The 24775-nt window shown below is 45.0% G+C and overlaps 1 protein-coding gene across 1 annotated transcript; it reads left to right on the top strand.

Moving 5' to 3' along the window:
• Window positions 1-1453: 1453 nt before the first annotated feature.
• On the top strand, window positions 1454-22453 carry LOC120030935 (zinc finger and BTB domain-containing protein 7B-like). The gene is made up of 5 exons (XM_038976439.1): window positions 1454-1518; window positions 6645-6763; window positions 17905-18995; window positions 19602-20124; window positions 21887-22453. Exons 3-5 carry the CDS (start codon window positions 17911-17913, stop codon window positions 22451-22453), a joined length of 2175 nt encoding a protein of 724 aa, XP_038832367.1. The 5' UTR covers window positions 1454-1518; window positions 6645-6763; window positions 17905-17910.
• The last annotated feature ends 2322 nt before the right edge of the window (window positions 22454-24775 follow it).

The raw sequence follows: 24775 nt of genomic DNA, 5'->3' as shown, positions 1-24775 counted from the left end.
TGTATGCAGGAGCAAAGAGCGCAAGATGCAAAACTTAGAAAGGATAAGGTGATTCCTTCTGCTGTGTAGTTACCACTTCAAACAGGAAGCTGATGTGTGTGTAGTTTGTTACGAGGGGAGGGGTGTGTGCGCCGTGTGTGTGACGCTAACCTCATTCTCTCTCTAGTGTCTCAAGATTCTTGCATCAGCCCTGTGTTGTCATACACACCTCAGACTCCCTCTACACTGGAAACAGTGAATCACTTACAGTAGAAAATGTCCTCTTTACCAAAAATTGGATTTTGAATTGCCTTCAATATATCACAAGATCAAACACACACACACACACACACACACACACACACACACACACACACACACACACACACACACACACACACACACACACACACACACACACACACACACACACACACACACACACAGTGAGATATTATTCTTACATGAAAGTCCCCCAGCTGTTTCAGTATAGTGGGTGTCCCCCAGCTACTGTAGCCTGTACTGCTTCTAGTCTTCTCAGAATTTGGGGAGAAGTCTCTAGGAGTTATTATAAGGAGATTGTAGTTATTTTAACACTCAGCATGCCACCATGAGACTGCTGCTTTGTCATAGCTGTCGGTAGGGGCAGGGGATGTGACTTGTGACTGAGGCTGAGTAGTAGCCTACAATATCTACTGTATGTGCACCTGCTGGTTTCTCTGTCTCTATGGTCACCTCTTGTCTTGGTCGCCATGGCTTCATTTGCAAATGAAATGCTTTAGGCGCGCATAGAGAGAGATGGAGAGAGACGGGAAAGAGAGAGAGAAATATGTACAGTAACAGCCAGACAGAGGCAGTTAAACAGCACGAGCACCATAAATAGCGAGTTTAAATAAGGCGATCTATTTCAAGTAGAAATGTCCGCTGCAGCTGGCACACGCATATGCCCTCCAACGATTCTCTCTCTCTCTGTGCTAACCTCTTAGCCCCGCTGTGATCCCTCACAGACCTTCAACCTGCCCCGGGAGTCTCTATAACAACATGCCCACCTCGGCCCTCCTTCCCTCCCACCTCGCTACGACAGACACTGCCGCTGGCCTATCGCACCGTGGCCGACCCCCTGTGCCCTGCCCACCCCAGCGGTCCCTCTCCAGCCCCGCCAGAGCCAATCCGCGGCTGGGTGTAAAGTAGGGCAAGCCGCTTCCTGGTTCAAGGAGGAGCTGCCTGGAGTTGGAATGGGCCAGCGGAGTCAGAGAGGGGGTAGAACAGCCCAGCGAGCCCGCGGTCTGCAAAGAGAGAGCCAAGGCAGGGGGGTATAAACGCCGGCAGAGAGACAAGAAGAGGCGGATATTACAGAGAACTCCCGGGCGATACGTGGTTCGTCAGAGGGACTGGTGTGAGATTTTGGACAGTGCGGAGAGAGCGGTGACCCCCGGGGAGCGACGAGGGGGGAGAGAGGCGGGTGGGAGTGAATCCAGGAAGTACAGAAGCCGGTCAGGTGGGACGCGACGAGATAACATAGGTGACACCGGCGCACAGGTAAACCCGCTCCCTCACTCGCTCTCTGTTTTTGGGGGATATTATGGAATTCTTAAAGTTAGGATTTAACGCTTGTCTTTCCCATTTTCTATAACAACCCCCCCTGACCCCCCCCCACACACACACACCCCCTTCGGTCCTAACCGGGGTTACGGGAGGACTACGTCATGGGTATTCGGTAACTCCCGTGTGACGTGTCGACAATAATTTCTCCCTATGATTTTCGCGCTCTCTTTTCCTAGAGGCTTATTTTGACACAAGAACGCATTCTATTTAAATTACATTAGCAGAGAATATGTATGTGATCTCAGGTTAGTTGCTTTGTGTTGCTACCTGTGTGGATGTGGCCAGGTGAACAAGCAGGGTCGACGGGTACACTTCTGGAGGCTTGGCTTCTAATTATAGCAGCGAACACCGGCTGACATCCAAAACCTAACCTGTTCTCACGCACATCGCCGGTCTCTGTAGGCAACAAGCCATGTGCTCTACCACAGGGCAACTTTGGCCACGAATTCTATTATTCCAAGACCCTTTCAGTAGGCTATGCTGTTGTCACCACACTTTGACATATCCTTTATCTTAAATTCTATAGCTCTGTTGCTGATGTAAAGGTCTTGAAATGTATATTAATGCTGGATGGATGAGGGCTTTTAAATGTATAAAACTTAGGCTATGGATGGTGGGAGGCTGTCATGTGTGCATGTGACTTTGCATTAGTGTAGTGTGTGTGTGTCTGTGTGGGGGTGTGTGGGTTGCTGACTCGCCCTTCTTGTGGTACAGACAGACCTGCTGAACCTGCCAAACTGGCTTGGGTTTGGTCCTCTGTCTGAGTTTGTTGTTTGATTTACCACTTTGTGGGCACCATGTTATTAGTCCAATCCACTGAAGGGTTTCTGGTCTACAATATTCATTTGGTGGTTTGAAACGTTTATTTTTCACACAATAGTTCTCCAAACATTGTTGGGTCTGGACCTAAACTTCAGGGCACTTGGAAGGAATAAGGAATATATTTGCCCTGTAAGAGTATGTAGGCTAATATTTGTACAGTGGGTTTCCGTGTGTGATCTTGACAAATAGGTATTGTTGACGTCTGCGATGCAGATTAGATTTGTCACCAACCCCAACTCCGTGAATAATTCCACTATTTAGTGTGAGAGATGGAAGAGAATAGAGTGAGAAGCAGAAACATTGTTCTGCACTGTCAACCCTAATTGCCACTTGTCTGAATTGAAGCAGTCTTATTAGCAACTAAATGAAAGTTGGGAGACCTGGAAAGTCTGTGTAGACTGTCTTTGGCTTAGTGGTAACTGATCTACCCCTCCCTCTCTTCTCATCTCTCCTTCTGGTGTCATGGTAACTGAATTACTCCTGTCATTTACTAGATTGGACTGTTCTCATGGCCCCTCTCTCTCCCATCCACACACATGTTCACACTCACAAACACCAAATGACATTTACATGCACCTTCTCAATTATGACAGATAATGGGTATAGTCTCTGCTCTTGCCACTGAGTATGGGATAGTGGAGTGTGTCTGAGGATGTCTGTGGTCCTACACAGGTGTGTGCTGTGCCTGTTTCCCAGCCCTGTTCATTGTTAGTGTAGGCCACTTCTGCTCTGAGGCATGGTGAAGTGGGAAGTGGTCTTTCTCCGCCCCACCTTCTCTCTCTGTTCTCCTCCCTGAAGCCCTCACCATGTCTAACACGTCATCTGACACACTGTGTGTTTAGGTTGTTCATTTTCTTTCTTTTTATTCACTCTTTATATCACTTCTCCTTTATCTTTTGATCTCCTGTTTGTCTCTCCTTTCCTTCCTTCACTCTTTTCCTTCACCTTATTCCCTCAATATTTGGCCCCTTTACTTCCCTGTGTCTCTCTGCCTCTCACGTAGCAGATATTAAATACTGTATACTGTGCCTAGAGAAAGTATTCAACCCCTTGACTGTTCCAAAGTTTCGTTGCATCAAAGTGGGATTCAAATGGATTTAATTGTTATTTTTTTGTTGTTGTCAATGATCTAAACAAAATACTCTGATGTCCAAGTGGAAGAAAAATTCCCACATTTTGTTGTGTTAATAGCCTGAAATTTAAAATGGATTAAATTGAGATTTTTTTGGTCACTGATCTGCAGACAATACCCTATAATGTCAAAGTGGAATTATGTTTTTTGACATTTTTACAAATGAATTACAAATGAAAAGCTGAAATGTCTTGAGTCAGTAAGTATTCAACCCCTTTGTTATGGCAAGCCAGGAGTCCAAATTTGCTTAACAAGTCACATAATAAGTTGCATGGACACACTCTCTGTGCAATAATAGTGTAACATGATTTTTGAACGACTGCCTCATCTCTGTATCCCACACATACAATTATCTGCAAGGTCCCTTAGTCGAGCAGTGAATTTCAAACACAGATTCAACCATTGTGCTGCTGAAAGGGGAATTCATCTCCCAATGTCTGGAGGAAAGTAGACGGAACCAGGTTTTCCTCTAGGATTTTACCTGTGCTTAGCTCCATTCCATTAATTGTTTTATCCTGCAACTCCCCAGTCCTTAACGATTACAAGCATACTCATAGCAAGATGCAGTCACCATTATACTTGAAAATATGGAGAATGGTACTCAGTAATGTGTTGGATTTGCCCTAAACATGAGTTGCGTTGCCGCATTTTTTGCAGTATTACTTTAGTGCCTTGTTGCAAACAGGATGCCTGTACAGAATATTTTCATTCTGTACAGGCTACCTTATTTTCACTCTGCCAATTAGGTTAGTATTGTGGAGTAACTACAATGCTGTTGATCAATACTCTGGTTTCTCCTATCACAGCCATTAAACTCTGTTTTATTGTCACCACTGGCCTCATGGTGAAATCTCTGAGCGGTTTCCTTCCTTTCCAGCAACTGAGTTAGGAAGGACGCCTGTATCTTTGTAGTGACTGGGTGTATTGACAGCCCATCCAAAGTGTAATTCATAACTTCACAATGCTCAAAGGGATATTCAATGTCTGCTCTTTAAAATTTTTTACCCATTTACCAATCGGCACCCTGCTTTGCGAGGCATTGGAAAACCTCCCTGGTCTTTGTGGTTGAATACAGTGCATTCAGAAAGCATTCAGACCCCTTCACTTTTTTCACATTTTGTTACTTTACAGCCTTATTCTAAAATGGATTAAAACATATTTTCTCTCTCATCAATCTACACACAATTCCACATAACGACAAAGCCAAAACAGGTTTTTAGAAATATCACATTTACATATATATTCAGACCCTTTACTCAGTACTTTGTTGAAGCACCACCAATCTTCATGGATATAACGCTACAAGCTTGACACACCTGTATTTGTGGAGTTTCTCCTATTCTTCTCTGCAGATCCTCTCAAGCTCTGTCATGTTGGATGGGGAGCGTCGCTGCACAGCTATTTTCAGGTCTCTCCAGAGATGTTCAATCGGGTTCAAGTCCAGGCTCTGGCTGGGCCACTCAAGGACATTCAGAGACTTGTCCCGAAGCCACTCCTGCATTGTCTTGGCTGTGTGTTTAGGGTTGTTGTCCTGTTAGAAGGTGAACCTTCGCCCCAGTCTGAGGTTCTGAGCGCTCTGGAGCAGGTTTTCATCAAGGATCTCTGTACTTTGCTCCGTTCATCTTTCCCTCAATCCTGACTAGTCTCCCAGTCCCTGCCGCCGAAAAACATCACCAAAGCATGATTCTGCCACCACCATGCTTCACTGTAGGGATGGTGCCAGGTTTCCTCCAGATGTGACATTTGACATTCAGGCCAAAGACTTCAATCTTGGTTTCATCAGACTAGAGAATCTTGTTTCTCATGGTGTGAGAGTCCTTTTGGTGCTTTTTGGCAAACTCCAAGCATGCTGTCATGTGCCTTTTACTGAGGAGTGGCTTTCGTCTGGCCACTCTACCATAATGGCCTGATTGGTGGAGTGCTGCAGAGATCGTTGTCCTTCTGGAAGGTTCTCTCATCTTCACAGAGGAACTCTGGAGCGCTGTCAGAGTGACCATCGGGTTCTTGGTCACCTCCCTGACCAAGGCCCTTCTCCCCCGATTGCTCAGTTTGTCTGGCCAGCCAGCTCTAGGAAGAGTCATGGTGGTTCCAAACTTCTTCCATTTAAGAATGATGGAGGACTCTGTGTTTTCGGGGATCTTCAATGCTTCATCCATGTTTTGGTACCCTTCCCCAGATCTATGCCTCAACATAACCCTGTCTCGGAGCTCTACGGACAATTCCTTCGACCTCATGGCTTGGTTTTTGCTCTGACATGCACTGTCAACTGTGGGACCTTATATTAACAGGTGTGTGTGCCTTTCCAAATCATGTCCAATCAATTAAATTTACCACAGGTGACAAATCAAGTTGTAGAAACATCTCAATAATTATCATTTGAACAGGATGCACCTGAGCTCAATTTTAAGTATTATAGCAAAGGGTCTGAGTACTTGTGTAAATAAGGTATTTCTGTTTTTAATTTTTAATAAATTAGCAAAATAATAAATAAAACGTTTTTCACTTTGTCATTATGGGGTATTGTGTGTAGATTGATGAGGGAAAAACAATATTTAATCCATTTTAGAATAAGGCTGTAACGTAACAAAATGTAGAAAAAGTGAAGGAGTCTGAATTCTTTCCGAATGCACTGTACAGTATGTGTTAGAAATTCACTACTCGACTATGGGACCTTACAGATAATTCTATGTCTGGGGTACAGAGATGGGGTGGTCATTCATATCATGTTAACCACTACTATTGCACACAGAGTGAGTCGCTGCAATTTATTATGTGATTTGTTAAGCAAATTTGTACTCATGAACCTATTTTGGCTTGCCATAACAAAGGGGTTGAATACTTATTGACTCAAGACATTTATTAATTTATAAAAATGTCAATCTAAATTCCCCTTTGACATTCTAGGATATTGTGTGTAGATTAGTGACACAAAATCTCAATTTAATCCATTTTAAATTCAGGCTGTAACTTGGAAAAAGTCAAGGGGGTTGAATACTTTCTGAAGGCACTGTATGTGTATCTTGGTGTCAATCTGTCAGTCCTCTGGGATCAATAAAGTTTGTTCAAATCCAAATCATCTAACGATCCAAACATCTCATCCCCTCAGCTTTGTATCCCTGGAAACCTTTTGGCTCTGCTGGAGAAGAACAGAAACAGGAAGAAGTGGAAAATAGAGAGGGAGGAAGAGAGCAGGGACCCGTCCTCCTCTGAGTTTATGGACTGGAGGTAAGGGGTGTGGAATGTTGAGAGTGTTGCACAATAAGTGCATTGAACTAAAGAAAGTATTATTGTCCCAGTCGTTGACAGCGCCTGTCCTACTATAGGTATAGAAACTAGAGATTAGTTTACATGGCTGCCCTGGGGTGCTGCAGGCCACTCTCATAAAAAACATCTGTGAACCTCCATACATGTTCAAATGTGTTGAATGAGGGCACCCCCATAAGATACTGATTTTGGTACAGTCCAGTATGTGTCAGGAAGGAACCCCCCAGAGTTGACGTGTACTGTACAGTATATTGTGTCTCACTCTGTCTTCTTTCACTGATACTCAGCCAGGGTTTTGGACTCAGTGTTTGGAATACAGTTCACTTGAACACGCAAATCCAAGGATCAGCAATGGCTACATTTACATAAAGTCATTTAGCAAACGCTGTACTTAGAGTTAGTGTGTGGGTGGGTGTGTGTGTGTTTGCGAGCGAGCGACAGATCATGTGATTGGGGCCGTGCAGAAGTGTGACCAGTGTGTGTGTGTGTTATAGTAGGGTGGTGGGGGGGGGTAACAACAGTGAGTGGTCTTTAAAGGAAAGAGGAACGTTTAAGATAAGACACACACACACACACACACACACACACACACACACACACACACACACACACACACACACACACACAGGCAGTCACCCAATTCCAGTAAGTATATGAATTAGGGCATGTGGCCCCGTATATAAATTCCCCCTGTTCACAATAGGGGTTTCAGTTTCAGATACATACAGTAGGCTGAGTGGGAGGACAAGACAGGGGGAGAAAGGGGAGAGAGGGGGAGGACAAAGTCCCCCTCTTTACTCAGCATCAGCAGATTTAAGAGCTTCCTCCCTCCCTTCCTTTCCTTCTATACCTTTACTCCTTCATATCAAATGTATCTTCCTCTCATCCCCCCATCATCCCTTCATACCTCTCCCTGTTCCCCTACACCACCCATTCAGTCCTCCTTTATCTGCTCAGCTCCTTCATCCATCCATACTCCCTTTCCATATTCCCTCATTTTCCCACTCTTAGAAGCGGTGAACTTTTAGACTACTCTCTTAGCGTCATCATAGAGTTTCTGCATATTATCCATTATTGCATTCACACACAATGGTCAGAGTCAGGGACATGTTCTGTTTGGTTATTACCATATAAGGGCAGTAAAAACATTTGAACCAATACACTTCATGTAGGCCTGAACCATAATGTCGAGATGCTGTGCCACTGACTAAGGTACTTTACTGAATGTTCATGTACCCCACAGCCTAGTTTGCCTCCAGTAGATCTGTCTCACTAGAGGAAGTAGTGCATATGGCGTTTCTCCTTTTTCAGTCTCCAGTTTCTGTTGTGTTGCAGCCAGCCTACCAGCTCACACCACCCGCCTACTGCCAGGGGGGATGGAAGAGCAGGAAGTGGCAATACTTTACTTCCTGTAAAGACAGACACCCCTTAAAGATGAAAAGAGTGTTAAATAGTAGTGAGAGAGAAGATGATTTGTTTTTCTGGTGATGGTGTAAATGTTGGTGTAGATAGTGAGGGGGTGTTGCTCATAAACAGGTACAGTGAGCCAGCGGTTCAGGGAAAGCCAGACAATGACACACACCGCAGAGAATCATCTCCTGTATCTTGTTGTGAAAATGACCCCTAACCTTTTAGATCAATTTTGATGAGAAATGACAGCTTGATGTTGTAGCTGTTGTAAGTACAGTACCATGAGAAGGCAGTATTCCAGACATTGAGAGTGCGGTATTCGATGAGCTCTAATTCGCTAAGCACCAGTAGAATTTTCCCCGTCAACGTTTGAATCTTTTGTCAAAGTGCTGTACTGCTGTAATTGGACGAGAGATGGGTGGGTGTTCAGACCAGTGACAGTAAGGCAGACATTCTGTTGTGTTTCTCGAAAGACAGCTGAAATAACTGCATATTCTATGTATCAACCCTTTCAGCCACGAATTACAGTAAAAGCAACCGCTCTCCCCCCTGTTGAAAAGCCCAGAAAACACTACTACAGTATCGTCCTGATGATGTCAATGAAGTGTTCCGCCTTTTGAGCTTTACAACCTCTGATTGGGACTGTTAAAGTAAACACACGCTGTCCGTCACATGTTGACATGGTCTGGAGAGGATATCAGACTAACTGTCATTGTTTTTTATACTCTAGTTTCCATTTCCCTGTCCCCTACCACTATCAATATCTCTCTTTCTCCCTGTTCCCTACCACTATCAATATCTCTCTTTCTCCCTGTCCTCTACCACTATCAATATCTCTCTTTCTCCCTGTTCCCTACCACTATCAATATCTTTCTTTCTCCCTGTCCTCTACCACTATCAATATCTCTCTTTCTCCCTGTTCCCTACCACTATCAATATCTCTCTTTCTCCCTGTCCTCTACCACTATCAATATCTCTCTTTCTCCCTGTCCCCTACCACTATCAATATCTCTCTTTCTCCCTGTCCCCTACCACTATCAATATCTCTCTTTCTCCCTGTCCCCTACCGCTATCAATATCTCTCTTTCTCCCTGTCCCCTACCGCTATCAATATCTCTCTTTCTCCCTGTCCCCTACCGCTATCAATATCTCTCTTTCTCCCTGTCCCCTACCGCTATCAATATCTCTCTTTCTCCCTGTCCCCTGTCCCCTACCGCTATCAATATCTCTCTTTCTCCCTGTCCCCTACCGCTATCAATATCTCTCTTTCTCCCTGTCCCCTACAGCTATCAATATCTCTCTTTCTCCCTGTCCCCTACCGCTATCAATATCTCTCTTTCTCCCTGTCCTCTACCGCTATCAATATCTCTCTTTCTCCCTGTCCCCTACCGCTATCAATATCTCTCTTTCTCCCTGTCCCCTACCGCTATCAATATCTCTCTTTCTCCCTGTCCCCTACCGCTATCAATATCTCTCTTTCTCCCTGTCCCCTACCGCTATCAATATCTCTCTTTCTCCCTGTCCCCTACCGCTATCAATATCTCTCTTTCTCCCTGTCCCCTACCGCATATAGTCTCCCTCTCTTTCTTCCTGTAGGCATATACCGTATCAGTTATATACGGTCTCTTTCTAATAGCTGACATGGTTGTTCCTCCTTTACTTTTCTGTCTGTTTTGTCATCCATTTATCTCTCCATCTCACCTCGTGGTTGTCAGTCCTCACTGCAGAGGAAGAGGAAGCCGATCAGGATCAGTTAGTTTTGCGACATCGGTGTGTGTGTGTTTGTAGGGGTTTGTGTCTGTGTGTGTGTGTGTGTCTGTGTCTGTGTCTGTGTCTGTGTCTGTCTGTCTGTCTGTCTGTGTGTCTGTGTCTGTGTCTGTGTGTGTGTGTGTGTGTGTGTGTGTGTGTATCCCCGTTCTAGCGTGTGTTTTGCGACATCATTCTCTGAAAAGGGAGGTAATGTGTAAGACAGAGGAACAGCTGTCGAGACCCTCCCTAATGATGTGGCAACTTCACCCAGCAAGCAGACACACACACAGTGCATCAAATACACAAGTGCACACAGACACACACACTATCACATTGAAAGACACACAAGCTTTTTTCACCCGTTTGTAAAAACACACAAACTCACACAAGTTCTGCACATAAATGGACCACTCATTCACACACTCCGCTGTTCACACATGTAGTCTTGGGGGTTGGCTGAAACTGCTGACCAGATACAGATAGAAGGTGTGAAACCACTTTGTCAGCATGTGTTAGAACTAGTAAAGCCCTCCCATACACACACACACACACACACACACACACACACACACACACACACACACACACACACACACACACACACACACACACACACACACACATATGCATTGACACACGCACGCACACAATTAATCCTTTCTCAGGCATGTGTGTGTGTGTTCCCCATCTTTGTGAAACTCCCTTTCACTGATTGCTAATGATAGCGATTGCTACCACATCTCCCCTCAGACATCTGCAGACACACACACACACCTGCAAGGACTCACTGCAGCTACTTCCTGTCACAGTCTCTCGCTCCCTTCCCCTTTCTTTCTCTCTTCTAACATTCTCTCTGTTTCTTTAACCTCTGTTCACGTCACTGTTCCTCTCCCTCTCACCTCTCTCTGCCTTTCTGTCCCCTCCTCTCCCCTCTCTTTGTAACAGAACTCTTCTCTTATTTCTTCTCTGTGAGATTTACCCCCACCCTACCTCATTCTATACCTATCTTTACATCTTTTTTTACCCCCACCCCTCACTCACTCGTTGTCTGACAGTCTTTTACCACCTCTCCTCTCCCACTCTCTGCTTTCCTGGTATGTTCTCTAGGAACACGTCTATTTTGAAGTCAAACAAACCTCAGCCGTGTTCTTCTCATCTCCTTGATCTCCCCTCAAATCTCAGACCCCCTTTCCTCTTTCCAACCTCACATTTCTCTCTCTTTTTTTCTCCCTCTTCTCTCCTCACTCCTGTTTTTGGCAGAGAGGCGTGTCTGCTCTATACAATACATTTCTATGTGAAGGTTCTGTACCGTTCGTCCCTCCTGAATAAAACCCTTGATTCCCATCGGTAAATTGGGATAACATGCAAAATGTCCTCGGTGTGGTGGGGCGTGGGAGGGCTGGGTTAAGAGCCTCCGCTCTGTACTGCTCTGCCAGCCAAATGAATAATGTAATGTGTTCTTGGAACTAAGACCTCAACACACACACACACACACACACACACACACACACACACACACACACACACACACACACACACACACACACACACACACACACACACACACACACACACACACACACACACACACACACAGACACTGCCCCAGTTTAGCTAAGCAGAGGGGCTGGATGCTGGTACAAAAGGATCGTAAGATTGGAACCTTTTCCTGGATATGATTTGTGTGTTTTTGTTACTCAAATGCACTTTGCCACTATAAAGAATGTGCTCCATCCTGGCAGGTCTTTATTGCATGGTTGAGGTTGAGTGCAATTATTATTCCCTATATAATCACATAGTTTTCATCTTTATAGAATTGCTTTAGCCACGTCTTGGAGGAAATGGCTGTACCGGTAATTACCATAATGTTGTCTTTATTCTCGTTATCCAGCCTTTTAACGAATTCAAATGAAGATTCAAATTCTCTCTGGCTGGGTCTGTTTTTATATCTCTTCGTAAGATGCAAATAGCCGGTTCAGGGAGAGTTATCAGTGGAGGGAGTGGAGAGGGTCTGGGTTTTATTATACTTCAGAAACGGTGCAGGGTCAAGATATACTGTAAATGATGAAGATGATGATGGAGGAAGAGATGGAGAATGGGGATGTGTCTCACATTTAATAACAATGCATACTTGCAATAAGCCTTCATGACATCTTGTGAATGCTTTATAGCTGCTTTATGAATGTCTGTAAATGTATTCATAATTCATTACATACAGGCGGTACATAGAGTGTTGCCAACTTGTGTTGGGCTGAATAAGGTTCTGTGTAGGCAGGAACTCTTCTCATCATCCCCTAATTCACCCCTCCTCTGAGAAGATGCACCTAACCCAACACCTCTCTCCCAGCCTCCTATGTTTAAGAGGGGAGAGAGGCTAAAACGAGTGTGTGAGAGAAGGAGAATGAGAGAAAGAGAAGGAGATAGAGAAGCACTGAGAGCAAGAGGAGCACGTGGAGGAGGAGAAACGGTATGAACAGAGACTCATGACTCCTAATTTCCTTCTCTCAGGCCTTGCTGTGTTGTGTTTTGTTTGGTTCCACCTGTGCTGTTCTGGTTGTCTCATGTAAATTATACATATTTAGACTTATTCTTGGTTTAATTGAGTTCTCGTTTAGTTTGGTTTGTGTAGTTCTGATGGACTGAAATGACCTGGTGTGTTATCCTCCCATGAGTATTTTTCATGTTGTGTGTAATGACACATCTCCGTAGGTCTGCTGTGTGTGTTTATTCAGCCATCATGGAATAATACATTTCACTGCCACCCACCCCTCTCTTTAGCTTTGCATAATAATCTTTATAACATATTAAGAAATTCATAAATCGTTTTATTGTATTAGAACAAAAAATAATAATATTTTATCACACAATTGAAATACATTTTTCAGGGTTACAAATGTTGTTTACAAATATCCTAGTAAATTGAGTGTATGTTCGTACATTGTGTAATTATTTCCAAAAACTTTGTTTCCTTGTTTTCTTTATAGTAATTTATTTAAGCCTTCCCTGGAAAAAATATGTTATTTTCTAAATTAAACTAAATGAAGAAGTAGCTAAACTTACATTGCATTTTACATTTGTACAGTATTTCTGGTAAGCTGTGGATTGTTAGGGCCTGTGAAACGTGGATGTGAAATACATTAGAGCATTAGAAGTTTGCTAAAAACACTGCGAGTGACACGCATTTAAACATATTATGAATGAACACACACACGGAAAGCGTCTGACATCAGAATTCATTTAAACACATTTCTGTGAATAGAGTCATATTTTCCCCCTGAGCCGTTCAGAGCCGAGCAGAGCTGATAAAACTGATGTGGACTGGGAGAAGTTACAGGCTGTAAGGGAAAATAAGCACCAATTGTAATAACAGTCTAATGTCTTGTTTGTGTCAACTACTATTGATCTCTCACTTGGTGAACTCCGTTGAAGTTGCAGTCAAAAGGACAATACGTTTAACCATTATTTTGATGGTCCAATAGTTTTTTACTTATTCATTCTATCAGGACCCCATTTAAAGTGTTGTTATTTCCTGTCCAGAAATATCTATATTCATCCAATACCTTTTGAGTTAGAATGGGGCAATGAACCATTCTAAGAGCTTTTAGAGAGTGAGTGACGTACATAACGAAAGCGAGGGAAGAGGAAGCCGTATTGTCGGAGGGGAGGAAAGGTAGTCAACTGTCGACAGGAGTGGGAGTTGAGAATCCGCTCTGAAACGGAGAGATAAGTTGGCCACCAATCATTAAAGAAAAGGGGATGACAAAGTGTTTTATTTTTTGAAAATAAAACTAACTTATTTACTGCATAAACAGTTTTCAACTGGTTCCATTGTTATAGTTTTGGTTTAATTTGTTGGTTTTAATTCACTTGAAGCATGAGGAGTGAGTCTTTCAGTGTAATATAGCCTACAGTTTATACCAATTGTACAGCATATTTCAACAATAATTCTTAATATGGGTTTTAGTTACTATTATATTGATTTGTCACATTCGTTTGTCTTCACTGCTTCCTGATGTCTTTCACATTTCCACTAAGTGTTTTGTAAAGTGGTGAGCCGTTATGTTTTCTTCAACATAACAGTCTGACATGTTTTTCCACATACTTTCCACCCGGGTTGTTGTTTCTTCGTTTTTACCTTCCATTCTTGTGGGAAAAGGAGCTGTGTTTCAAATGATTTGTTCTCATTGAATGTGTTTATTAAACACACGTCAGTGTATGTTTAGGTGGCTGTGTAATCTATAGTGCTATATGTTAGAGGGATCAGCAGCCAGAGACGTCTGTCCCTGACTGTTAGAACAGGGGCTGCTGAACAACTAGAAACTAGAAACAGGGTGACTAAGAGAGAGCGAGAAAGGACAGGGGACGAGGGGAGAAAGAGAGAAGACAGAGAAAGAGAAAATGTCTTACCGTTATGTCTTACCGTCAAACAAAGACCATTCCTACTTTTTAACTGTGTGCAATTGTGTATTTCAGGGTGTCTCGTTATTAAGTGACTCACAGTTCGATTAACAGGAATCTCTTCCCTTTTTCCGAACAACACGTATACCCTTCCGAACAACACTTACATCCCCCTTCTGAGGAATGGAAAACCACCCCTTACAGCTTTTTTCAATTTTACGCCGGAAACTAAACACTAGTATGCTCTTCATATGCCTTTATCTCTCACTCCTCCTCTTTTTCTCTTTTCACCAACTTAATCTCTCTTTTTATCTCCTCTGATTTCTAGGAGGTGGATTCTGTTAACATTGAGTTTTCTCTTAAACAAAACCTCGTCTCAGCTGGGACAGTCGTCTTTTCTATTGGCTTATTGTTTTGTGCCTCATGACAGGTTCACACACACACACACACACACACACACACACACACACACACACACACACACACACACACACACACACACACACACACACACACACACACACACACAGTGTTTTCGGTGGGGATTTTGACCTTTCTGGCAGCACCGTCGATGTCCTCCTCGTCTACAGCTTTTTCCAGGGCGTTGTTTTAGATGTGCTTACGAGCGTAGGAGACACCTCAAACAAATCTCCCTGAAATCACTTCCTACCTGCTCTGAGAGCGGCGGTGGCACAAACCCATGCCAGCATCGATAGCTTGATGCATCAAACCGAGAATGTTACATGTTAAGAGTTGTTTTAGTGAACAATCTTCCATTTGGAGAAGACTTCACAGAGTCAGTCAGAGTTGCCTTATGGGTTGTTCTAATGTGACTTTATCATCATCACAGACCGTCTGTAATATGGCATGTTGGTTGGTTGTTTCATCTAATACCTACCTTGACGTCTGTGGCTGGGTCTGTTATGACTCACAGCACCAATATCATTTTGGTTCTTACGTTACTTCTTCTTTGACAATTTTGATGTTGGTTGAGTTGGCTAAATTTGCACATATTTGACAATGTTGTAGGGTATTTTTGTGCTTCGTTCAAGGTCCCTCATCAGTAATGTAGGTGCATAGAGATCGTTAATTGTGTGCGTAAGTGGCTGATGGCTGAACGATGAGACCACGGGCTGCGTCTCAATAGTCCCGCATGGCTTCCTTCCTCTTCTTTCTTCGAGGAGAAGAAGCCACTTTAGACTATTGTACCCAAGTTCCCACCACCTGTCTAGACAGATGGACAAACATCCCTCCTACCTGTCCATCAGCCAAGGTCAGAGGTCAGATCTGTGGTCGGGAGGGGCAGGCCAGGAAGTTGTGTATTTCGGAAACTTACGATCGCTCGTTTCAGAAAATGGACCCGCTGTATTTTAGAGAGGGGCGCGTGGGCGAGAAGGGGGGAGGGGTATCTCTCAATCTCTCTCTCCGCCGCCAAACACCTTCTTTTCATAAAACAGGAAGAGAGAGAGCGAGCGAGAGAGAGAAAGAGGTAGACATCCCCAAGGATGAACGCGTAACCCCAACTTCTCTGAACTTCGAGAGTTAAAGGTTTAAGGAGAGAGAGGGAGAATAGAAGGCTGTAATATAGAAAGGAAGAAGCAAGTAAGAGCGAGGAAGACTGAAGTACAAAAACACTTATGCCATGACACAGACACAGCATCGCCTCCAGTCGACGGTCCCTCTATCAGCCATGAAGGCAGGAAAGGTAGGGGTGCCATTTGGGTTCAGACTCAGCTGATGGGTTGAGTTTGGGAGGGTTAAGTCTGGGTAAGGTTCTGTTGGTACAGGTGGGATTGGGGTTTCTGTTGAAGAGCGACGATACGATAACGTTAGTGTGGACTGTATGGGTGGGGTGTGTGTGTTTTTGACATTGCATGAAGATCAACAGACCACAAACTGAACAATGGGGACTCGGGGAGCCAAGAGAGAGACACGCAACGTGTGTGTGTATTTAATGGGGTGTGTCTTTGAGAAGGTTAGTCAGGTGAAACATAATGTACTGTCGTCGAGGAGAGCCCCTCCAGGGTGCTATGTGGACAGTATTATAGGATGGTTAGGGGGCTGTTGGTGGTTGCTATGGAAGGGAGACAAAGGTGGGGGAGGAGGGGGGAGTTAGTGTTGTTTGTGGAAAATGTAGTCTGCTCAGGTGTGAGTGGTACTGTGGAACAGGAGAGGGGGTTAGGTGAGAGCCAGGGGAACAGGAGAGGGGGTTAGGTAAGAGCCAGGGGAACAGGAGAGGAGAGCCCTTGGGTGTTATAAATAAACCTCATCATATGGATGTATAGACTTCTATAGACCTGGTAACCTACCTAGAAAGTAGTCTATGGATTAGTAAAATGGAGTAAGACACAAACTTCCGCTGTAGGCCTTAATGATCTCTCTGTTTCACACTCTCTCACTCTCTTCCTCCATTATACACCTCCCCTGGAGGGCATGTGTGAAAGGAAGGACACGGAGTGGGTGATGAGGTCTTGAAAAGAAGGGAGGAGAAGAACAAGCTTCTGTTATCCTCACATAAACACTTCTAGACACGTCTTGTTTTACCCAACATTAACCCTTCTCTGTTTTCACTTTCCTAAAGTAAAAGTTTTGTTTCAGGAAATACCATACCACTCACTGTTAAGGTTAGACTCAGTGAGCAGAATCCTGACTTGAAATACATCCATATAACTTGAATCTTCCTTTGACGATGTGACATATGCAAAAGCTCTAGCACCTTGTGTGTGGACGTCGTCCCCAGTACAGTCTGACTCGTCTCTTTCTCCTTCCTCTTTCTGTCTCTTCCTCTCCTTCGTCTCTCTCTATTTTTAATCAAGGAGCTAATACTATCAAGCACTGTCACACACACACACACACACACACACACACACACACACACACACACACACACACACACACACACACACACACACACACACACACACACACACACACACACACACACACACACACACACACACACACACTCTCACTCTCTCTCTCTCTGGCACCCCCTTCTCCTCTACCCCCTCTGATCCTCCCAGTTGTCCCCCCTTCCCACCCCCTCTGCCAAAATCACTTTTTCCTGATGTCGTAATCTGGGGTTGAGAGGGTGGAAGTTCGAGGTGGAAGGGAGGAGTGATTGAAGGAGGGGTAGCAGTAAGCTCTTGTTTAATATGGTCCCTCACGTGAAGGAGAGCTCCTTGTGGAAGTCACGCTAGTAATGAAAGGCTACAGTATCAACCAAAATATCTCTGCACTGTGACTGCATTAACTAACACAGTTTTACTTGACAAAGGACGCGTCCATGCACTGAGGTATTCTAGGTATGTCAGCATTTGTTTCCTGGTATTCAAAGCCATGAAATGTGATCTATATCAAAAGCATACACAATATTGTTCTGATGTCATTGCTTGACATTCACCACACCAGAAGAAATGTAAAAAAACTTTGTCTGATTCTTGTTTTATTTCCATGTAAAAAAAACATCTGTGGCCACCGAATTAGTTTGATTCAGCCTGAACTTCAATGTCTGTGTTATTCTAACCAACTGTTCCCTCCTGCAGGTGGCGATGTCTCCAGGAGAGGACGGTCTGATCGGGATCCCCTTCCCAGAGCACAGCAGCGAGATCCTGTTCCGCCTTAACGCCCAGCGCAGGGCGGGGCTACTCTGTGACCTCACCCTGACCTCGCGGGGTGCCCGCTACCCCACCCACCGCTCTGTCATGGCTGCCGTCAGCCTCTACTTCCGCGGGCTGTTTGGGGCGGAGGAGGGGGCCGAGGCAGGGGGTGAGGCGGGGGGAGGAGGAGGGTTCAGTGTGTGCCAGCTGGACTGTGTAGCGCCCGATGCCCTGGATGCCCTGCTGGAGTTTGCCTACACGGCCACCCTGACCATCCGCAGCTCTGGCATGAGAGACGTGTTGAGAGGAGCTCAGTTACTGGGGATCCAGTGTGTGGTTGATGCCTGTAGAGACATACTGGGGGAGACGGCGGGAGAGGTGGAGTGGGAGACGGGGGAGGAGAGGGTACAGGTGGAGAGGGAGAGAAGGGTGGAGAGGGGGATGAAGAAAGGCTCCCGGAGGAAGATAGACAGACGGAGAGTCACCAAGGTGGAGTCATCGCACCACCAGCCACTGCCTCATCGCCCGAACATCAACACACACCAGCACCCCTCCACTCCTCCTCCACACCCCTCACCTGTTCAAGATGGGGCCCACTCTCATCCCTCCACCCGACCCCCCACCCCTGAGCAGGATGAACACCCCCCCACCACGGGACACAACGGGGAGAGGAAGCAGGGCAGGGATGCAGGGAGAGGGAGTACAGCAGTCAACGGAGGGGTGCACTGGCCTCAGGAGCGACTCCTCGCCCCCCACCCCCCTCTCCCCCTCTCAGACGACAGGCTGTCAGAAGACGAGGAGGAGATGGAGGGAGTGGGGAACGGTGGGGTGGCCAGCTTTACTTCCGCCCCCCTGGCAGAGCAAGGGGTGGCCACGGGGGCAGGAGGAGGGGGTAGGAAGAGGAAGTCTCAGACCCCCCAGCAGTGTCCTGTCTGTCAGAAGATCATCCACGGAGCAGGGAAGCTGCCCAGACACATGAGAACACACACCGGGGAGAAACCATTCGAGTGCTCTACCTGCGGGGTCCGCTTTACCAGGTATGTACCTGTGTGTTTTAACACTATTATCACCAGGTATGTACCTGTGTGTTTTAACACTATTATCACCAGGTATGTACCTGTGTGTTTTAACACTATTATCACCAGGTATGTACCTGTGTGTTTTAACACTATTATCACCAGGTATGTACCTGTGTGTTTTAACACTATTATCACCAGGTATGTACCTGTGTGTTTTAACACTATTATCACCAGGTATGTACCTGTGTGTTTTAACACTATTATCACCAGGTATGTACCTGTGTGTTTTAACACTATTATCACCAGGTATGTACCTGTGTGTTTTAACACTATTATCACCAGGTATGTACCTGTGTGTTTTAACACTATTATCACCAGGTATGTACCTGTGTGTTTTAACACTATTATCACCAGGTATGTACCTGTGTGTTTTAACACTATTATCACCAGGTATGTACCTGTGTGTTTTAACACTATTATCACCAGGTATGTACCTGTGTGTTTTAACACTATTATCACCAGGTATGTACCTGTGTGTTTTAACACTTATCTATAACAGATTACAGGGCTAGCATTGTTCTACATATGATGCTGAGCCATTATCCTCTTTCCTTTCTCTCTCAGGAATGACAAGTTGAAGATCCACATGCGTAAACACACAGGGGAGCGTCCGTACCCTTGCCCCCACTGCCCCGCCCGCTTCCTGCATTCCTACGACCTGAAGAACCACTTGTCTCTCCATAGTGGGGCACGCCCCTTCGAGTGCCCGCTCTGCCACAAGGCCTTCGCCCGCGAGGACCACCTCCAGCGCCACCGCAAGGGCCTCAGCTGCCTGGAGGTCCGTACCCGGGCACGGCCGAGGCGCGGACCTGGGGCTGACCACGGGGATGAGGGCAGAAGGGCTAGAGGAGGAGGAAGAGGGTATTCTCCAGACCAACTCGACCCGCTGGAGAATCTGGCCCTGCAGCCCCACGCCTCAGTATTCCACCCCCGTGTTGGAATGGTTGGCCTAGGGGATGGGGCTGAGGCTGGGGCTGGAGGTCAAATGGTGTTCCAGGAGGAGGCTGACAGGGAGCAAGCTATAGCCCTCCTAGGGCCTCACAGGTTACCCTACCCTGGTCTGCTGTGGAGAGGCCTGGAGCTGGGGGTGAGAGGGGTGGAGGGGGAGGCAGAGGAGGATGAGGAAGACGAGTGAGAAGAGAGAAAGAGAAGAGCGTGCATGGATCTGTATGCGTGTGCATGTGTTTGTGTGCGCGCATGTGCATTTGTATATGCATAAGTGTGTGTGTGTGTGTGTGTGTGTGTGTGTGTGTGTGTGTGTGTGTGTGTGTGTGTGTGTGTGTGTGTGTGTGTGTGTGTGTGTGTGTGTGTGTGTGTGTGTGTGTGTGTGTGTCGCACCCACAGTATGGATGGGGATCTCACTCAGGTGACTGGACCTGCTCCTTCTTACAAAGCGCTTAGAGAAAGACTAAACGATAGAGAAAGACTAAACGATACAAAAAGAATAATGGAAAACGGGTTTTCTGATTTGTTATTCTGGTTCCATGGCTCTCTGTTTTTATTTCAGTTGTCTTTTATTTCTATTTTCCATTATTTCTATTTTATTTCATGCTGTGGTTATTCTTATTAGCTGTACATAAAAAGGGGCTTTATTGAGGGAATGTTTTGCGCATAGATGTGCTGATGGGGATATGGGGTTCTTTTCTCGCACTATGCAAACTGAAGTCAGGAGCTGAGAAACATGAGGTGTCCAGATGTAAAAAAGAAGATAAAACAAATCATGTATTTTTGAGCAGAGTTCTGTTAGAGTAATATAACAATCAAATGTTATTGAAGTTCAAACAACGTATGTACAACATCCATCTGGGCCTAATAAACCCTATCACTCTTCTTGTCACTATACTAGCACTCTCAGCGGGGTAGTAAGAAACCGGAATCATCCGGTTTTCAGTGGAAAAGCAGAGAAGACACAAAGCCTGAAAACCGGTAGCTTCCGGTTCCTTCCGACCCACTCAGGCGTTTGTTTTACGCCTGCTAAGTTAGGTAAGTATAGTAGTAGGTGTGGAATCTGCTGTTTCACTTTGGGTGTACTGTACTACCCTCTAGTGGTTATTGGTGGCGCTAGTTGCCAATGGCAACAAGTCACACAGGTTTCCTATTGAAGATAGCCATTATCTAACAGTAACACTCTTATTTTAAGGCGTATTATTTTGCTGTCTGTTGTAAGTAGATTTTCATGCCCTTTAATGAGGCACTGATGATACCAAAGATTTCAGTTTATTTCTTCCTAATCAATCAGTTTGATCAAGCACAGGAGCACCAGAGCTATAGATTGAGATCCCAATGGGCACGCACTGGTTGAATCATTGTTGGTTCCACGTCATTTCAATGAAATTACATTAAACCAACGTGGAATAGACATTGAATTGATGTCTGTGCCCAGTGGGATGGCTCTAAGGGTATCCTGGGATTTTAGAGCCAAGGTTTGGTTAAAAGACCTGTCTTCATTTGCCCGGTTCTCCGCTGCAGAGTGCTAGAAGGGTTGGAGACTGCTTCCATAGTTTAGATTCTCTGTGGAGCTCTAGTGCTCTGTGGAAAATGCCTGACCAAAACTAGACTACATCTGCAGGGTCATTGGATGATTGTTAATGAGAGGTGTGTTTGTTGCTTTAGCGATTACTTTTTGACATCGACAGGGGACAATTCCTTTCCAAAGTTTCCTTCTTTAGAATGTCTTCTGATCATGCACTCCTCGTTTTTTGTTGATTGTAAAAAGAGCGAGAGAAAAGGAGAGACCAAGAGGGAAGGAGTGAGGGAGAGACCTTGATCCCTTGATTGCTCTGTATTTATTTATTTATTGCTATTTATTGTGGCTTTCCAGTTGAAACTGTGTGTGTGACCTGACCCAGGGTGTCCACAGTGACCTGACCCAGGGTATCCACAGTGACCTGACCCAGGGTATCCACAGTGACCTGACCCAGGGTGTCCACAGTGACCTGACCCAGGGTGTCCACAGTGACCTGACCCAGGGTGTCCACAGTGACCTGACCCAGGGTATCCACAGTGACCTGACCCAGGGTATCCACAGTGACCTGACCCAGGGTGTCCACAGTGACCTGACCCAGGGTATCCACAGTGACCTGACCCAGGGTATCCACAGTGACCTGACCCAGGGTATCCACAGTGACCTGACCCAGGGTATCCACAGTGACCTGACCCAGGGTGTCCACAGTGACCTGACCCAGGGTGTCCACAGTGACCTGACCCAGGGTGTCCACAGTGACCTGACCCAGGGTATCCACAGTGATCTGACCCAGGGTGTCCACAGTGACCTGACCCAGGGTATCCACAGTGACCTGACCCAGGGTGTCCACAGTGACCTGACCCAGGGTGTCCACAGTGACCTGACCCAGGGTATCCACAGTGACCTGACCCAGGGTATCCACAGTGATCTGACCCTGGGTTTGACACAGTGACCCGCAACACCACTCGGCTCGGTACCCTTCTGGCACAGTTGAAGTGCTTCGTACCTGCTTCCTTTTGAGTCTTAAGAGAAACTGCATTGTGTTTAAAGTGACGGCTAACAAAGACCCGTACACCCAGTGCCATGTTGGGTGATAGGTCCTCTGTTGGCTATTCTTTCTCCTTTTGCATTTGTTTTGCACAACACATCACACCCTGAAAAGGTACTGCAATAATACTGGCACATTCCATCCTCCGGGGTAGAAAGAAGGGATCAGAAAAGAGAGAGGGAAAAGAGACAGACCGAGCCTTTCTCTCTCTCTTTAGAGCACAAGACAACTGTCGCACCACCCGTAGCCGTTTCACACTTTCAGTTAAAGAGATAAGCATCAACTGCACTTAGGGAGAGAACTGTGTTGTTGATTCAACATGTACTGTATGTTATTGTGTAATCTGTCAAAGCTGTGTGTATAAGTCACAGATAGGCCCTTAGGGGGCCTGTCTCTAGGAGACCAGCGGCCATCTTGGGTGGCCCATTGCAGGAGTAAAGCTACTTTGCTTACAGATAATCAACTATTTCTTCAAAGTCTGTCACTCTTTAGGTGATAGTGAGTTATGTTCTTTATTTACAACTATTTACGAGGGCTGTAACTCTAGCCTGAAGCTTATGTAGCTCTAGCAGACTGGACCTGTGTGTGCTATCCATTCCACGCTATGTAGAAGAACTTTCCTTGTTTCTGATTTATTTGCACTAAAATATTGAGCTTTTATGTTTTTTTGTTTCACCTCCTTATCCATTCCATGGCGTCACTCAGTATCGTTTATGATTGTAAGAGAAGATATCTATATATTGTTCCTTCAATTCTTGATAATAACATTAGTCTATTCTTTCTACTGCGTAGTGTAATAATAATAATAATAAGAGATTGCTATGTAAAGGGGTGAAGCTGCCTTGGACTTTTGTTTTGTTTTTGTGCTGCAACTATTCTCAGGAAATCTTGAGCAATGCACTAAGTAATTATGCAAACTTGTGGGGGAGATATGCTGTGTATATATGTAGCCTATGTATGTTCATACATGTGTCTGAAGAGGTAGTGACACCTTTCACTCAAAAGTACGGTTCCAATATAACACCTTGTACCACATGACTATGAGGAAATAGGATAAAAGCAAATCGAGAAATAGTAGATATCCATTTGTATGGTAAAACATGTACAATGTAGTGTACATCAATTGAAACCAGCCAGTCACACACATTGTGCTGAAAGGTTTTTTGTGCTGAGGGGTGTTGCTACCAGCATTTAGAGAGCTTGGTGAGTGAATGAGAGGGAAACATTATGCCAGCTGTGAAGCGTGGTGTTTCTATGGAACTTTATGTAGTTCTATTTGGCTTTGGTGAAGGGATCTGGGGTCTGTTTTGAATAGAGACCCCACTATCAGGGATACATTTTTGTCTTTCCGTTTTTAGTGGACCTTCTGTCAGAGATATGAATTCATTTTCCCATCATTTGTTTGATAATGTAAAGAAAACAAATAAATAAACAAAGATATCTATCCCTGTCTGTTTGTGTTATTTATTTGTTTGACACTAGTGCATGGTTCCATATCCATAGATGGTAGCCTAGGTAGGCCTAATGTAGTCCTAATTAGGTAGGCCTAATTAGTCTACAGCCTGTTTCCTACTGTATTACATTGTAGATAATGAGTTGTAACTTTGATCTGTCATTTGGTCTCTGAACGTTTATTTAGTGCATTTATTCATCCAATACCTAATTCAAATTCCCAATGCAATAGATTTCCCACAACAAAAAGTATTAAATTATAGTAGATTATTATTCACAACAAAAGTGCATGCACTGAGTAGGCCTAACTTCTCAGCTGCAGTCTTTCACACACTGTACCCAGATTCACTTCTGCCAATGATGCAGGGAGGAATGTCAACCAGCCTCGACACCGGTGGCTTTGGGTTGTCGCAGGCAGACGGAACGTCATAATCCAATTAGCAGCACTAGTTGAGTTCGCTAAACCAACTAGCTAGCCTGGCCAACAACCGACTGTACTGCTAACTAAACTGAACGTGTGAGTGTTTTGTCATTTTTGAGTCAGCAGTGAACAAGTCAAGGAGAGAAGCAACAACCCAAAGGAGAAACCTTTCAGGTTATCAACATCATTGGTCATCTAATGGCAGGAAGGTGAATGGAGATTAGTTAGCTAGAACATTCTTAGCAGCACAAAATAGCAGCTAAATTAGCTCAACTAGGCTAATTTATCTGGACCAGCAACAGCAAGTGCGCTTTTTTTATTTGTTTGGCTAACTGTACATATAATAAGATGCC

This window comes from Salvelinus namaycush, chromosome 37, assembly GCF_016432855.1.
Source record: "Salvelinus namaycush isolate Seneca chromosome 37, SaNama_1.0, whole genome shotgun sequence".
Classification (NCBI taxonomy): domain Eukaryota; kingdom Metazoa; phylum Chordata; class Actinopteri; order Salmoniformes; family Salmonidae; genus Salvelinus; species Salvelinus namaycush.
This window is presented reverse-complemented; position numbering and strand designations above follow the sequence as displayed.

Excerpts from the sequence above, each read along its gene's own strand:
- LOC120030935 (XM_038976439.1), top strand. The coding sequence starts at position 17,911 with ATGTCTCCAGGAGAGGACGGTCTGATCGGGATCCCCTTCCCAGAGCAC. Across the intron at positions 18,996-19,601 it reads TGCGGGGTCCGCTTTACCAG|GAATGACAAGTTGAAGATCC; the intron begins GTATGTACCTGT and ends TTTCTCTCTCAG. Across the intron at positions 20,125-21,886 it reads GGAGAGGCCTGGAGCTGGGG|GGTGTCCACAGTGACCTGAC; the intron begins GTGAGAGGGGTG and ends GACCTGACCCAG.